The sequence below is a fragment of the Pangasianodon hypophthalmus genome, chromosome 27 (genome assembly GCF_027358585.1).
Source record: "Pangasianodon hypophthalmus isolate fPanHyp1 chromosome 27, fPanHyp1.pri, whole genome shotgun sequence".
NCBI lineage: Eukaryota > Metazoa > Chordata > Actinopteri > Siluriformes > Pangasiidae > Pangasianodon > Pangasianodon hypophthalmus.
This window is the reverse complement of record NC_069736.1, coordinates 10,187,048-10,204,719: the sequence shown is the minus strand read 5'-3', so window position 1 is coordinate 10,204,719 and position 17,672 is coordinate 10,187,048. Positions and strand designations below refer to the sequence as shown.

Below are 17,672 nucleotides of genomic sequence, written 5' to 3'. Positions count from 1 at the left end.
CTGTCTAACAGACACAGCCCTATCCGCCTTCATTTGAAAGTTTAGGTTCACTCTAAAGGGGAAATGCTTGTACTATGTCATACCCTTTCTTTTGTTGCTGAATTCATACAACTGTTCTGACATAAAACAAGAAAATATAGAAAAATAGTGAACATAAAGAAAAATATTAAATATAAAGAAAAAAACAGTACTGTGCAAAGGTCTTAGGCACCCTATTTTTTTTTAGTACAGACTTTGTTATAGAGTTTTATTTTATGACTTCTACATTATTGATTCAGTACAAAAACATTTCAGATTTCCAAACATTACTTTTCCAGCTCAAAATGAAATGTTACAGAAAAATGTTTGTATGTCAGTAAAGAAAGCAGCGTATTACATAAGAGACACTTTTCAGACAAAAAACAATGAAGGCTGCTCTCCAGAAGAACTGTGGCTGGTTCTGCTTCTGGTTCTGGTTCTGGTCTTTTATACCAATGGCCATCAATCTGTATAACTCCTCCCCCTTCTGCAGGAAGTAAAGTTGTAATATCGGACACTGAGAATAACAGTATCACTATCATGTGCAATACCATTATTGTTATTGTTTATTACTTTTCAGTATCACTGACAGTACATCTGTGAATAATAACGTGCAATACCGTGGGCGTTATCATTTTTCTGCTATTCTACCATTTGAATGTGCAATACCATGTGCAATATAAAGTGCAATATCGTGTGTAATGTCACTTTCTACTTTTCACTCTACTTTTCTACTTCTCCACTTATTTTTTGTGTACTTACTTATTTTACTAAAGTATCTCACTTTTTTTGCTATTCTGTTACGCACTGTGGTTATTTTTACTACTTCATTTATTAGTATACTGTCTTTTATTCTTAGATTGTTGTGATATATCTGTTTGAGCAACCTCTGGCACAAGAATCTCCCTCATGATGAATAAATTTCTATCTTATTTTATTTCTTATCTTAAGATGCTCAGTAAAATTAACAGCTAATTTCCTTATAAAACTGCACAAATTGTACCTGAGACTACTATTTTTTTTTTAAAGCAAAGGATCGTCACACCAAATATTGACTTTTTAATTTCATTATTTTTGAAGGCATCTTTGCTCTACAGCATTTCTTTGCATGTGCCTAAGACTTTTGCACAGTACTGTATATACATAAAAAAATATATATAAAGAAAAATATATACTTATATATATATATACTTATATATATATATATATATATATATATATATATATATATATATATATATATATATATGAAAGGATAAAAAAAATGTATAAGAATATGTATATGAATATATGGATGGTGGAAGCAGCAGTCTGACAGTACAGATATAAAGTGCGGATATGTGCAGTTTTGTGCAATATGTGCAGTTGTGTGAAGTAATGTGCAATAATGTGCAATGTGCAATAAATGCAATACTAAAATAAATTAGTAATGTTATGTAATGTAGATGTAAATGGAGGCTGGGTGTTTGAAGGAGATGTATGGAGATGTGTGGAGATGTGTAGAGATGTGTGGAGATGTGTAGAGATGTGTGGAGATGTGTGGAGATGTGTAGAGATGTGTGGATGGCGATGAATTTCAGGTTCTTAAACATTTCAGGTTCTTCAGCATGTACTTGTATTATACCTTTCATCTGGTGGTCGTTTCTTCATTCATTTACTTATTTTCGGTAGGTGGTTTAACAGTGAGCATTGCCAGTCCATTACAGGCCATGCACACGCACACACACACACACACACACACACGCACGCAATTCACACCCTGAAACTGAACCTTCTTTATTTGTTTTATTTATGTATGTATCATTGCACTTGTTGAATTGTCTTCCCCTACCTTCAACCTGCTTTCTCCTCTTCAGCTAACTGAAAACATTATCAGAATATTCTGTAATATAATCTATGAATGTTCTACAGTAATTTTGCAAAAATAACATGTTAGAAGTGAATGGTCACACACTGTTCTCACATGTACTTAATATTCCAAGTTAGAAAAAACTAACATTTTGTTTGTTTGATTTGTTTTGTTTTGAAATGTTTGTGTTAACAGTGATACAACGAAAATGCTGTAGCTACATTATAGGAATGTTTTCTGAACTTCCAGAAACCATGAGAGGATCCTTGAACTTTAACATTCAGCAAATGTTCTGTTAAACTCAAACTGTTAGCTGGGTCTCTAAAAGTTTTGGTTTGGTGGGTGGTAAGGGTGTGTGTATGCAAAGCAATCAAGATGCGATTGAAGTGTAGACTTGCAGCTTTAATTCAAGGGCTTTAAATGGAGTCCCTCCATTTTCACAGGCTCAAAAGTAATTAGACAATTGACTGATAAGCAGTTTCATGGCCAGGTGTGGCCTGTTTCCTTGTTATTTCATGACAAATTAAGGAGATAAAAGGTCTAGAGTTGATGCCAAGCGTTGAATTTGCATTTGGTTGCTGTTCTTGGGAACTCTCAATATGCGGTCCAAGAAGGTGGCAAAATCAACACTCGGGTACATTCTTAAAAAGAAGCAATGCATTGTCAAGCTCAGCAACACCAAAAGGCCTGGAAGACCACAGAAGACAACTAAAGTGGATGATGGCAGAATTCTTTCCTTGATGTCACTGGATCACTGGTATTTACTGATGATGTGACTGCTGATAGAAGTAGCAGGATGAAGTATATAGAGTTGTACTTTCTGCTCAGATTCAGTCAAATGCTGCAAAACTGCAGGACAGTGCTTCACAGTACAGAAGGATAGTGACCCAAAATGTACCACAAAAGCAACCCACGAGCTTCTTAAGGAAAAGAAATTAAATGTTCTTAAATGGCCGAAGACCTCAACCCAATTGAGCATGCTTTTAACTTACTGAAGACAAAACTGAAGGCAGAAAACCCCATAAACAAGCAGAAACTGAAGGCAGCTGCAGTAAATGCCTGGCAAAGCACCTCAAAGGAGGAAACTCAGAATTTGATGATGTCCATGGGTTCCAGACTTCAGGCAGTGATTGACTGCAAAGGATTTGCATCCAAGTATTAAAAATAATCCTAATATTTATGATTATGTTGGTCTGTCCAATTACTTAAGAGCCTGTGAAAATGGGGGGATGCTGTAAAAGATGGCTGTAATTCCTAAACAGTTAATGCAATATTTTTGTTAAACCCCTTGAATTAAAGGTGAAAGTCCATTGTAGTGGTGTACAGAGGCAAACCTACATAATATCATTTGACTTGTATAATCAAATGATAGTCAATGAATAATAATTCAGTATTTCTCAGTCAAATCAACCTCATACCTGAATCCCCACTCCTGCTGAATTAGTGACAGAGATGAGAAGGTAATGTTGAGACAGACAGGTGGATGGCTTGTTTTCAGGCCTCACGGGCCCCTGGAGGTCGGGTTAATAGAGTAGCACTCTCAGCTTCCCATTGAGCTCCTGAGAAGCTCCTTTGAGCTTCAATAGGCCTCCAGCTTTGGAGCATCAGCTTATGTTAATGGGTCTGAACTGACAGGCACTTCGTTCAAACACCACCTCCTCTTCACACCATAAGTGATGATGTCATGGATGGATGAACTCACTCTGAGGTTTAATTTGTAGTGGAAAGGCGTCAGTATGAGCATTTTAACATTTTAAGTACTGTTGATTTTAGTTTTAAAAAAGCAATGATAAATAAAAAGAAAAGAGACCATCAAATCCACTAAGTTTGAAAAGTGAAAAAAAAAAAGGATCATAAAATTCTACAACTCAGTGAGAACACGGCCTTCTTTCTGGCATTTACTGGATGGGGGGGGGGGGGACAGGACCGGGGGGGTCAGCCTCCTTTAATTCAAACTGAGAAAAAGCACAGGAAAAAGAGGAGGGGGAGGGGCGGTGTCATATAGGCATCTGAGCTGAGTCAGATCCCAACCTCTCAGAGGTCATGGCGGCCATTGAAGTGTCCAAGAGCTGTCACGCCACATTACCTTTCCCATCTGCCCCAACAGCGTGAAAATTAAGTTATGCCCTGTTTTTCCTCTTCCCTTCTCTTCTTCACTAGCATCTCTGCCTTTTTTGTGCACACTTTTGCTCTTTTTGAATCTAATGTTAGACACTGTCTGATCTGACTGTGATTATGGGGCTACAATATGTGGTATTATTGCAAAAGTTCATTCAGAAAGATTCTACTTACACTCTGCTCAATTATAATGTTTTCTGATCATGTTAACAAAATACCTTCCCTCTCAGGCTTTTTTAGGGCTCTTTCTCTTTTCCTCAGGCTGTTTATGTGCCAGGGCCGTTTTTAAGGGCTGATTTGTTTATGCTCTGGTTTGCTGCGTAACAGGGCCTCTGAGGAGGTGTTAAACCACATGGCACAGTGCCCACTCCAGTGGTATGTTGTTTATGGCTTGTTCATCAAGAGGGTATGAGGCCTGGAAAAAGCAGCAGTGCCAAGGCAAAGGCAGTGAACAACATTTATAGTGTTGATTATAGGCTCTTAGTGGTTGCCTCTTGATGTCAGGCATCGTAAATATTAGAATACTGGAATATTTTCAAGCCTTGATGTTATCCCCTGTTTAAGATAAACACTGGGATATTGACATCCAAAACTGTTCCTAATACACAATTCTGAGAGGCTGTTTTCATATTTTCATCCTAATCAGTCTTTATTCCTCTCTTCAATTACTTAAAAATGAGGTTTAAATGGGATTAGCATTGGCATTCCTAAATGCAAATGGCTTTTCTATTAAATAAAGCTGGCAGTGATGGATTCAGTATGGCAGTGCAGGCCCTTGTGAAAGATCCCACAGTGAGCCTTGACCTGAGAGACCATAACAGTGCTGGATTTCAGCTTCCAACTCAGTTCTGATTTAAGAAATAATGACAAGCATGAAAGTTTACACAGGAGTCAGCCATGTTCGTGTGTTAAAAAAAAGTGTTAAAATATCTGGTTGCAAAGCTGCAAAGCCAGCAAATTTTCAGTCCCATAAAAGAGGTGAACGCTGGTTCTTACACCTAATTTTTATTATTTGTGTCACCTGCTGTTTTTGGGAGTAGAAAAAAGATTAAAGAATATTTTCCCACTGAACTCCAGACTAAGACTGAAACAATAAGAATAATTGTCATATTATAACCACACAAGCCATACAACTAAATGGCATTTAAAAGGCATTAGTGGTTGTGCAAGTATAAAATTATTGAGCTAGGGAAACTGCTAAAATATTTATTTACTAAGAGTATTTTTTTTATTTAAGAGAACATTGTGCTTCGTTTTTATTCATTTATTTATTTATTTCTGTCTCTTTTTGGACTAGTTTATCCTTTAAAATAGCTATAAAGTCTATACATGATCAAAATCCGTATGTTTTGTGAGTCTGTGATCCACGGTGATATAGGATACTGTCATCTGTTGCTGCAGAAGTTTATCTATGAGATGAATAGATTTTGAGTGACGAATTATTAAACTTTTTAAGTAGAGATACATTTTACTTTAACTTGAATACATTTTATGTTCGAAAGATAAGCAGTAGATAATGCAGCTCTTGGAATAGCAAAGAACAGTATATTTGTGAGTCAGAATTAAAATCTGTAGTCTAAGTTTTCATAGTTTGAGTTAAAATGAAATGGCAAATTCCCCCCAAGTTCTTTTTTCTTTAAAAACAAATCCTCATGCTAGATTGAATAAGCTAAATGATTACAATGCTCCATGGCCAGCTCTTTCAGCAGCTTTCCCTGCTGTCTTTGTGAAGGAGGCATCAGTGTGAATGAAGTGCCTGCTCATTGTATGCTGCTTCTATTGTGTGTTTGTCATTAGCATGACACAAGTGCCACTCGACTTCTCCATTTATTAAGCCTGAGGACTCTTATCCTCCGCTGTTTCACAGTGGGGGTACATCACGGCTGCCATCTTGGATCTCTGCAGCTACTCTGACATGAGAAGCACAACAGAAACTGAGCCACTACACAACAGCCTAAGCCACTACATTTTTTTTTCCAGAACTTAATAATGGCCATATCCATATTTGGTCCTGGTTTGCATTAGCGAATGATTTGTATTGATGATTAGCATTAATAATGTACATGCACTCTTAGAAAAAAGGGTTAGTCTTGCACTTTAAAATGTTCAGTTCATCCCTGTGATGGAACCTTTAAAGATTCTCCAAACCTTTCAAAAATATACAACCATTAACTATCCAAAAACTCACTGAGGAACCTTTTACTCTAAGAATGTTTCTTTTTTTTAATGAAAATTTAATATTATTGTTTTAACTGGCATCCTTCATTAATTTTACACTTTTCTATGTTTCCCACATATAACTCCTCCTATCATATATATATATATATATATATATATATATATATATATATATGTTTTAGTTTTCCATTTTTTTCAACACACACAAACAGTAGCCACAGCATTTGAGTGCATTTGTGATGGTCACTTAGGGCCTCATTCATCTGAACAGCACTTGTTCTCCCCTCCAGTGTGAGTGAAGACTTTAAATAAACACTCGACGGAGGACAAATAAACGAGCCGAGGCACTGTTTGGCTCATGTCTCTCGCCTCTGATCCTTTTCATAGTCACCCCCCTCCACAACCCTTAATGTGGAACAGGAACTAACACTTACTGCTTCTGTAAACATTTGTGTTTACAGGTCAAGTGTAACCCCCACCCCCCAACACACACACACACACACACACACACACACACACCAAGTTTAGTCTGTGCAGGCTGCAATGTTTGATTTAATTATAATGAGACCCTCTCTGTACACAAATGTTCTTAGAAAAGACAGCAAGTCTTGGATCTGTTATATTCACCTGGCTCAAAATAAGTTGATCAGAAACTCAATTCTTTTTTTTAATCTATCTCTCTGAACATGAATGTTTGATTGCTGGGAGAAGAGCACTTGCTGTTTCTCACTAAACGCTTGCTGTCCAAGGGCTGGTGCTGGCTGTAAATGAACCCTAAAACGCACTGAGCAGCAGCATGGCCACATTTCCTTTAAACTACAGACTCTAAATGTATAACAGAGCATCAGTGCAAACTAGAAACTAGTTCAAACTCAGTCTCACACTCTCCATCCCAGCATGCTTGATTTTACACACCTAATCATTTAGCGTAAGCTTGTGTGCTACTAGCTGTTATAATGCAATGTAGTGCAAGTGTTGATTCTCACAGAAACCGAGAACAGGGTATGGTCAAGATACAACGATAGGGTTACTTATGTACTACACAAACATTGTTTAGGCTACATTGTTGACTCCTGTAGTAATTCATGTTCACATTCACCTTTTTAATGGCTAATTTCAGTGTGTGTGTTGTCTAGCTGAGACTACGTAGTCATTTACAATCCAGTGGCGTGATCATTTTTTGACTCATGATATTATCACAGTGCTGAGGAATCCTGTAGCTCACCTGGTAAGATGAGCAATGATTTTTTTTTAGCTGCATGGCAGTTATAGCGCTGCCTGTGATTATATTAAAGCATGTTACAGTTACTGACATACATCATTATATAGTTCTTCTTTTTTGTGCAATGTTCAATAAAATCAAAGACAAGCAATAGTTCAAACTTTTCACATTCAGAACACTTTATGCCCAGGTTTGAAACACAAAACTCCATCTTCTAATTTCATTCTTCAAAAATATTTGTACATTGTAATACTGGCACATCATAGAAAAGCACACACGTTATTTTTGTGTATAGATCTCTCCGGGAAACAAAAATACTCCCCTTTCCACTTCATCTTACATGAAATAACTTTTATCATTTCAGAATAATTTAATTTCTGGCGATGCACAGCCCTCAACTATCAATATCAAGGGGCACAGTGCTAAGTGGTATTAACAGAGACATTCAGGTGCTTCATGATTATTAGCATTTCACTCGTCTATCATTTGTTTTTAAGAAAGCTGTAAACAGGGCTGCACTCGATTGACCCATGTATTGTGATTCTGTGATAGACTGGGGTAATGATTTATCTGCATCACTGTGACCAACATTTTAATGTCTGTCAAGTAATAGGAATGCTGTGATTCATCACAACCCCCGACAAACCAACACCAGCAGTTCCAGCGCTGTATTACAAACAGTCACTCTGCCGGTGTTTGTAACATGCATATTCGGTCACGTGACCATGAGGGACTAATACGCAGATGTAAGATATTTCTTTGCACGTTACTTATATAGCTGTTTATTGGCATTATGGATGTATCTGGAGTTTTGGAAAGACATTTTTAATATATGAAGGATATCAGAATGAACTCCTAGATTCTGGATGTGAAATGTCTGAAACACTACAGAGACTGCATGACGGCATTGTAATCGTTGCGTGAGCAATTATCAATTGATGTAGGCATTGAAAATAAACTAAGAATAAATGCGAATAGAGCTTTAAGTTCCAATTTAAAAGGGGTTTTCCTGTGCTGACAGTTTTACTGTTCACATGTATGCATGCGGGTTGTGGTTGGGATGATCACAGCAGACAATACTGCAATAACAAATAACTCACAAATAATATATTGTGCAGCTGTAGAGTACAAGCAATTTACACTACAAACCTGTAAAGACGTGCGCTTAACAGAGGTCATGCTTCCAGTCCAAAAACCTGATCAATTATGGATACATGGTTATGATTTGGAGTATTGGTAGCTGGGCTGATACTATCCTCAAGTGCTCGACTGCTATTGTGTCACATTTGACATCATTTCTTTTACATATATATAAATCTCACTGTCTTGTTTTCTCCGGTGAGTGTGTGTGATGCTGCCCGACATGGCACGTGCATACAGGACACATCATTCCTGGGACAAGTGTGCAGCAGAAGCTTGTGGAGCGTCACTTCAGGAACTGTGCAGAAGTCAGTATCAGATCAGTACCAGGTTCTGGATGGGATGATCTTTGGAGCTTTGATATTATAGCAGAAATGAAGAGTGACATTGGTGCATCCCTGCAATAAATACTGCCAATCTGTCCCACAGTGAGTCCTTGCTGTAATTTTACATTCACTGAAGAAGTGTAACGGCTAAAAAGGTGGAGGTCATTATCAAACCTGTGTGCGCCCTGGACACTCCACCCGCGCTGTCCTCGTCCTCATAATCCTCCGTGGCATAGTCACTGTCCAGCTCGTCCTCGTCGTCTGAAAAGCCGCTGCCCGCGTCGCGGGGCTCAGGCGCGTCGGAGCACAAGCTCATCATGCTGATCTTAACGTGCTCGCAGATGGTCCTCTCAGCGCCATCGCACTCGCACGTGTCCAACAGGCGTGCCTTGGGCACGGTGCGCATGCGCTGGATAACTCGCCGACACTGATCCGAGCAGCGTTCTCCGCCGAACAGCTCGCGGCAGTGGAACAGGTAGTCCCGCATGGCTGCGCTGCAGTCCGCGTCGCCCTCGCACGCGCGCCGCGCTTCTGTGCAGCCCGTGCGGCTGATCCGCGGCATGCACGGCTCAATGCGGCGCTTGGCGTTTACGCACACCGTGTCCGTGGCGCACTCGCAGTGCTCCAGCCCTGGGCCGTTGTCGGTCAGATTGAGCTGCACGATGGATGAGATGCAGTGGCTCGGGCACTTCTTCTTGTGTCCGTTAATGACGGGTCCGCACGCGCGCGTGTACTGCGTGTACGCGTAATGGCACGCGGGTTCTGACTGGCATTTCATAATGGCCTGCCAGCAGATCAGACGGTGACCGTGAGCTGGGGACGCAGTGGCCAAAGCGTCCAAACACACCAGCGTTAAACCAGCAGTCCAGATCCACACCGGGAGGATGGACGTGTGCACACAGGTACTGCTGGGCATTCTGATTCACTGAGTCACTGAGTCACTTAGTCACTGAGTCACTTTACTGATTCGACTCTTTAGGACAAAACTCTACGTGAATCGCGGCACATTCCGAAATCTCAACAATTTCGACCTAACACACATTCACAGGTCTGTATTTATTCATTTAACAGCCTTTTATTTTATAGCTGAGAATATCCTTCATTTTAAGTGATAACAGTCTAGCTAAAAGCTAAAAGCTAAAAGCATATTTACAGTTTCCAAGCCAGGTTACTGCTATATACAGTGTGGAACCACTTTAATATCCTGGCAGTCGGATTTCAACAAGTCAAACTAAACTTTGTGTGGTTAAAAAAAAAATCCATGATAATTTTTTTCGCTCCAACCTTCAGTTCAGTCGCGAGTCCACAGTGAAGCCGCGAAAAAGAACCGATTCCTCAGCGACTCATCCATCACTACTCCAATCCTGCTTTAGCTTCACTGGACACTGGGCTCTACAGCAGCCTGGTACAGAGTTTTCCGTGTAGTGCTGGACAGCCAGCACACGTCCATGTCTGTACAGCTGAAATTAGTCCTGCAGCTCCACTGGTGTTCAGCTGAAACTCACTGCCCAAGTGCACAAGGGCTACGCGTTCACATGTGTCCTTTTAGCATCCACCTCCACAGACCCGCTAGGCTTTCTGTCAAAATGTCCGTGCTGTAAACCTCTGGAGTCCATAGCATCGAAACTGAGGTGATTATGGGTGAGTCAGAAGTTTCCTGCAGGGTTTAACAGCAGTTTGTGCAACATTTCCATGCACTAAACTTCAGGAACCTACTTTCTGTCGCCTCAGTGCTTCCTCAGCAGCCCGCCTCGTTTCCCTCATATCTCAGAGTGAGAGGAGAATGTTGGGCTACGTCCCAAACCACATACTGCCCTACTACATAGAATGTCAAAATAGTACGCCACCTTCAGTTTTGACTCACTAGTTAGTAAGTTAGTATGCGGCTTTGGACGCAGCCTCGGATTCCTATTGGTCTGCTGCGTTGTTGTGATTGCGGAGTCATTTGGGGGGCGGGGTCAAGAACGTGACAAAGGGGTTTGGGGTTTTGGTAGGGGGATGGGACAGAGCTTTCCCCTAAAGTTCTTCTAGCTGCAGAAAAATTGGCTGTCTGCCTTGCAAGGCTTTCACAATCTTCAGGCCATCCGCTTTCTAGAAAAGCAACATAATTCAACATGATTTATGTTACCAAAATACCATTTTAATGCATCCTATATTGATGCAAAGATTTCCCAGGATTCATTGTTTCTGTGATGAGTCTCAAAAAAAAGCTTATATGTTGACACATGAAGCCTCTTAAGACGACAACTGCAACATTGATTCACCAAATAAACCATGGTATTAAACAAGTACACTGCAAATTAAATAGTTCTACATAATTCACTATATTGTCAGTTGGAAAGTTCAAGTGTGCACAGATCAGTCAAATGATATGATTACATATTAAGCACCAGAAATAGGCCTTGTACACTGAAAATATGATCTAAACACAGAGACTTGTGTGCTTGTGGCCCAGTAAGGTGTTGATTCTGCAGACATTCCTTCTCCATCCCATTTGGTATCTAGCCAAAGGCTGGACAGCACAAGGGGCTCCTTTGAACCACTATAGTTGGTTTGACTCCCTATAGAGCGAATAGGCAGCTGTTGCAACACATGGTAACCCTCTTCCCTTCTCTTCTCACCCCAAAACAGCCTCGTCCACACGTTGATTTCCCCACACACCAAAAGCCATTATTTACACAGGCACAAATGAGTATGTCATACGTATGGACCACACACATAAACACACACATACATAGACAGTGTATAGAGACATGGGAGAGGTACTGATATGAAGTCCTAAACTGAAATTGTTCAAGTCAGATTATCATAATAACGAGGGAGAACTCAGTACACTGACAGTTTTGGGGTTTCATATATTCTTCATATCTGTCATCTAAAGATGTAAGAAAGAGAGGCAAACAGAGAAAGAAATAGTTTCTTCTATCTACAACTGTCCATCCACATCTAAATAAACAGTTTGTGAGCAGAGAAGGTTCTTCTGTCACTTTAGCACAGGTGACCTACCTCTCCATCTTCACTTTCCTCCATCCTAACTACAGATATTAGAGGACTTGTTTGGGGAGGTTAAAGGGGACAACAGTTCCTTCACAAAATTGCCCCGGCATAATCACGTCTGACATTCCTCAGCGTTTGGAAAGAGTGGAGCATTTCCAACAGAACTATCAAGAGCTGTGGTCTGAAATTTATAAAACAGAGCTGTTTTGTTTCAAGTTAAAGCACAGTGGCATATTCTTAAATTTCACATAAGACGACCAAACCTTAGGAATGCAAGATGTCTCCACCCAAGGATCACTCACCCTATTTTTAATCTAAAAATGACAAGAAAGGATCAGAGAGTGAAGCCAGTATTATACAGTGCTGTCTTGCTTGGCCATATGATCACTCCAGGAAGTTGCAGGAAATGACCCATTATATAGAACGCTTTTCAGCTGAAAAAAAAATGCTTTGCATGTCAACCCCAGTGGCTAGTCTTTATCTTGATGACAAATCTTATTATTAGCTACGATAGGAATACTCCTATTTCTGAAGCATTTCACTGCAAGTTGTACTGTGTATGGTTATGCATGTGACAAATCAAATTTGAATTTGAAATCTAAATCAAAATTAACCTTTTTTTTAGTTAATGTCACTGGTTATATTATGCAGTGTTCACATTTTCAAACCTCCATCATCTTATGATTTTTTACTACTTTTACATGCACATGTGGGTGAGGAATAAGTAAGAAATAAAACACAATAGGGCGTACTATTATAGACAGATGATTAAAACTGGGGTGGTGTGGGGCGGCACATCAGTAGGTGGATAGGCTAAAATAAATTGCCTGTAGGCGTGTGTGTGAATGTGTTTGCATGGTGCCTTGCAATGGACTCGTGTCCCATCCAGGGTATATTCCCACCTAATGCCCAGTGTTCCTGGGATAGGCTCTGGATCTACCGCTACCCTGACCAGGATAAAGCGGTTACTGAAAGTGTATGAGTGACATCATACTTTTTGTCATCTTATAGCAGCTATAAACAGTAATCCCTTCACAAGCCTCCTTTAATCATTGAGGTTAATAAGAAATAAACCCTGCAGAAATTACACCATGAGTGCTGGCCAAACTTTCACCATCTTGCATCGAATGCAGGATAGGATGATCATTATTCACTGACTACTTTAATGTTTTTCATAGATGCCGCTTTCCCGAAAGAGAGAATTGCTTTAAAATTCACCTGAAATGGCTTTGTCGTTTCCCTCTGTTTAGCATTACTTGCTGAGAAGTGATTTGGGCCTGCAATTTCAAGTCAGTGGAAAATACTGTTAGCAGTGTGGAATAGAGAATTACTCTGAAAGGTTTTGGAAAATCTGTGAGAGAAAGAGAGAGTTAGGAAGGAGGGGGTGAGGGGTCAGTGAGAGAAAAATTCGGTCCTACATGATCATTATTGGGTTTCTTTTTGAAACATGAGAGAGTGTAGAATGCCCCAGTGGCGTCATTTTGGCAGCCAGCCAGAGCTGCACTGGGAGAGAAATCTCCCACTTGTAATACGACCTGAACACTCGAACAGACAGCTACTTTCCATCTTAATTTTACTAAAATTATACCAAAACAGAGAGTTCAGTTTTAGAGTCAAGGCCAAAACAAATATGCAATGCAATATAATTGTTACAAGTCATCCTAACTGACAGTGCTTTTAAGCTTACAGGGTTATAATACTGGCCATATTGAATAAGGTGATATATCATTAACAATCTGCAATAAGCATTTAATAACTTGTTCAATATAAAAGACTGCTCATTAATCCTATAGCTAGAATTGCATACTAAATGTTTAAGCCGACATGTGAAGCCAATGAGTCAAGTCCTGGGCCCAGTTAATGGATGACGTATGACAGACCAGCATATCCCCAGCAGAAAAACAATACGTATTGGCTGCACTGTTGTCAAGCAAGGACTAGGCCAAATTATTTATGCATGGCCTCAAACGACTTTCCACATATACAATTCCATCCTGATTAAAATGGTCAAATGCCAAAAGGCCATTTTTTGCCAAATGCCAAAAGGCAATTTCCCTTTGTCTTTTTAAGAGCTCATGTATGAAGGAGCTGCCACAGCTGAGACAGAATGCTTCTAAACCCGTGATCTAATCTTTTTTATTTGAATTAGCTGTTCTTGAGTAGGTTTGAGGATGTGAACAGACAAAGAATGCCCTCGATCCTGTAACCTCATTTAACAACACCTGAGCAACTCATCAGCTAATTACCAAGTGCCTAGTGTGGTGTGTTGGAAGAAAGAACACACACATTCCTGTAGGGACGAGGCCCTCTAGAACTGGACTTGGACACCTCTGTTTTGTTGAGGTATGTGCCAAATGATGTGGTAAAATCATCAGGAGAAGTAACAAGTTAAATAAAAAACATTAAAAAAAACGTTGCATATTTATGGGAGTAGAAATTGATCATTAGTGTATTTTAAACTCTCACTTTCCCATTTCCTCTTGCTTTTGAAATGACCAGCTCGGATGTGGCGGCTCCAGGAAACGATGTATAATAACGATTCCAGAACGGGATGCCAACTTTGCTGTAAAAAAAGATGCATGAGTCGTCTAGTCTCTCGCCGGTGGGCCAACAGCCTCAGCGTCTCCATTGCTGTCACAACTGATTACACACACTGGATCCTCGCTGCCAAAAACGGATTCACGAGACCCTCCCTCATCCAAAAGGCTCCCAAAAGGCATGGATGTGAAAAAGTTGCCAAAACAGCCTGAATCATGCATTCTATCTCTTTCTCTCTACATTAATAGAAACAGCTGCTAACCGTCTATCATTCTCTCCTTCATTTCTTTCTTTTGCTGCACTGTTTGCTTAACTGTCTGCTTTTGTTTCATATCTTAAGCAAATGTTTCTCAATGGGTTTTTGCGTCTGCACTGAAAGGGGCCACTTTAAGCTCTGGATATGAGAACCATATGTTGCACCCTACAGAGCAAATGTTTGGAATTCCTACTGTTTGTACGCAGCACCCATGAGCTTTGAGTGCTTGCATTGCTTAGAGTAGCTGTGACAGAAACTGTGAAGAGACACTTAGCTGATTAGAGCTTGGTTTGCCCAAAAAGCATCAGTGCTCACTGTGATACTTGGTTTGTCACTTAACAAGGAAATTTTGTGAAAGCCTCTGCAGGCTAGAAAGTGTGGATGGGTGGATGGGTAAATGAGAGAAAGAGAGTATAGGAGGGAGATAAAAGTAGCAGTAACATCAGCCCATAATATTTTCTGAAGCCTCTCAGACGAACTCTCAGCCAATTTTGTCTACAAATATAAGTAGCTTGTTATCGTTGTTGTAGCTCTCGAATGATTATTTACGTTAGCGATATTAACTTTATATGACGTACCACATACAGTTTGTTTGAGTCTAATGACATTTAAGTGTTTAATAATTTTTAAATATCTACTAGCTAGCCTACGATCCTGCTTGAAGTACAATGACAGAAATGCTTGTGATTAGGTTAACAAATTTAGATGACATATAATGTCAGAAAGATATCTGTCCTTCCTGTTGTTGATAAATGCCATTGGTGATGTTTATAACACGAGCATGTAGTCACGTCGCCGGAAAGTGAGTCATCAGTGTCCCACTGTGTAGTGAGTCAGGGTCCTTACGTGTACATGATATACTGATTCACGACCTAGGGAGCTGTTTGGGACGCACCCTTGGTCTGTGAGTTTCCCTTGTGACTCCGGTAAAGTAGTTGGCTTACTGATAAAGAGGATATGCAATAATTGTTTATGGAAACAATTATCTCTCATTATATGATTTTTAAAATAAAAGATAATGTTCTTGCCTAAGAGATAATGATCTTTAAGTATTGAAACTTCTTAGGCATGTTTTCAGCTGAGGAAGCAGGGCTGATATTAGTTCCTGGGTGGTAGCTCCTGAAATCTTATTAGTCCCTCATTAGAGTTGGCACTTTTCTGTGGAATCGCTGCAGTACTGCTTATGTCAAGACTTAAAAAGTAAAATTGCACTTCCAGGTTTAAAAATGAATTCATCATTCGTCATAAAAATTCATCATTATTGAATCAAGAGAGAAAGAAAATTCTCCAAAGCATAGTGTTCCTCACCCTGGTAAGCTTGTAATAATAACTGATGCATAATCTTTGACACATGCATCATGCACCATCATGGATACATCATACATCATCACATCCAGTTTCACATAGAGCCAATGGCAGCAACCTAGCTAGCTAACTAAAAGACCAGGGGTGTACCTTTTGTTCTCCACATTAGCCATCCGCCTAACAAACTGCCGTTCTTAGCCTTATTAACCACACACACTCACACACTCCTGCATATTGTATTACTAGTGGGTAGACACTTAGGCCATGATGTGTGTCTGTACTAAGGATTTGGTGGTTTACATTTCAAATACTTCACCAAAATCCTCCTGCTGCCCACATTTGAAGACAGGATTTACTTTTGTGTGGTTAAATATTAGTCAGCATTTACTCTCACTGTTTCACTAAGGACCAGGACATGAAAGTGTGACTTGTTTGAAGTAAATATTGTAGTTTGTGGTTGGCCAGTTTGCGTTTCTCCTGCCTCTTACGTACTGAGATAGGAACACACATAGACAAACATAGACAGACAGGGCAGTGGTGGACTGTCAGACAGAGGCGCTTTTGTTCCCACAGGAAAATCCCTCCATATCCCACAAAGAAAGCAGGAACCAGGAACGCAGGCAAACCAAGAAAGACATTTATGTTCCACAAAATACACATGAAAGCAGGTCTGAGTGGATACAGAGAAGGTGGTTGGGAACCGGGTCAAAAGCTTAGTTCAAGAAATAAAGTCATGACTGAAGTGGTGAGGTGAAGGGGAGAGAAAATGTTATAAGAAGAAATGCCTATACTCACCTAAAACAACACAATAACCGGGGGCAACTGGAGCAAAACCACAGCAGCCCAAAACAAACCAGAGACTAATCACAATCCATAATGTTAACAACAAACAGCTCCACTGCTCATGAAATGATTGTAAACACCAAATTCAACACACTTACTTGCTTATACTGTGGCCTTCTAGAGGGGCTCTGAATGGGTGTTTGCACCAACTGCATATTTCAGTGTCCTGAAAAAAGTGTCCTGAGGGCATGATCTTTTTCAAAGGAAATGCTCAACAAGTTGCTTCGAGGTAAATTGACAAACAGGAAACATTCATTGTCCATAACCACTTATTGAGTTCAGTGGAAACACACAGATTAGATGTCAGGCAAGAGTACACATTGAACTTGATGCCATGCCAACTCAGAGCATCACAAATATAAATCACGGAGCACTTCAGCGTAGTCAGTCCACCTATGTGGCATGTTTTCACAATGTTAGCTGAAACATTCAGCAAGCATTCACAAAAGCACACATAATAGTTGAACCAAACACCAGTCTAGCACTACCTGATGCCCACAAAGGTAACCAACTACATTAAAGGCTGTAAACTGCAAAAAACAAATGTATGTATATATATATATATATATATATATATATATATATATATATATATTTTTTTTTTTTTTTTTTTAAATCATATGTTTTTTTGTTTTGCAGTGGTACAGTGGGAATAATAATGCCTGATAAACTTGCAGGCTTTTGTGATGTAAAAAAATTAAACCAAGTTAAATCATGTCTGATCTTTTTCCACCTTTAATGTGATATAGCAACCAACAAAATTCAAGTCAAAAACAAATTTTAATATGGGTTAAACATTTTAATAGGGGGTAAAAAGGGGGTTAAAATGGACTTTTTATATCCACTGCATAGAGAGTCCAAGGAAGTGCAATACTGAGAATA

At 39.6% G+C, this 17,672-nt stretch overlaps 1 protein-coding gene across 1 annotated transcript; it reads right to left on the bottom strand.

Annotated features, from left to right (window-relative positions):
• Nucleotides 1-7,546: 7,546 nt before the first annotated feature.
• gas1b (growth arrest-specific 1b) lies at nt 7,547-10,806 on the bottom strand. The gene has a single exon (XM_026921547.3). It carries the CDS (start codon nt 9,765-9,767, stop codon nt 8,979-8,981), a length of 789 nt encoding a protein of 262 aa, XP_026777348.1. The 5' UTR covers nt 9,768-10,806; the 3' UTR covers nt 7,547-8,978.
• Nucleotides 10,807-17,672: the final 6,866 nt, after the last annotated feature.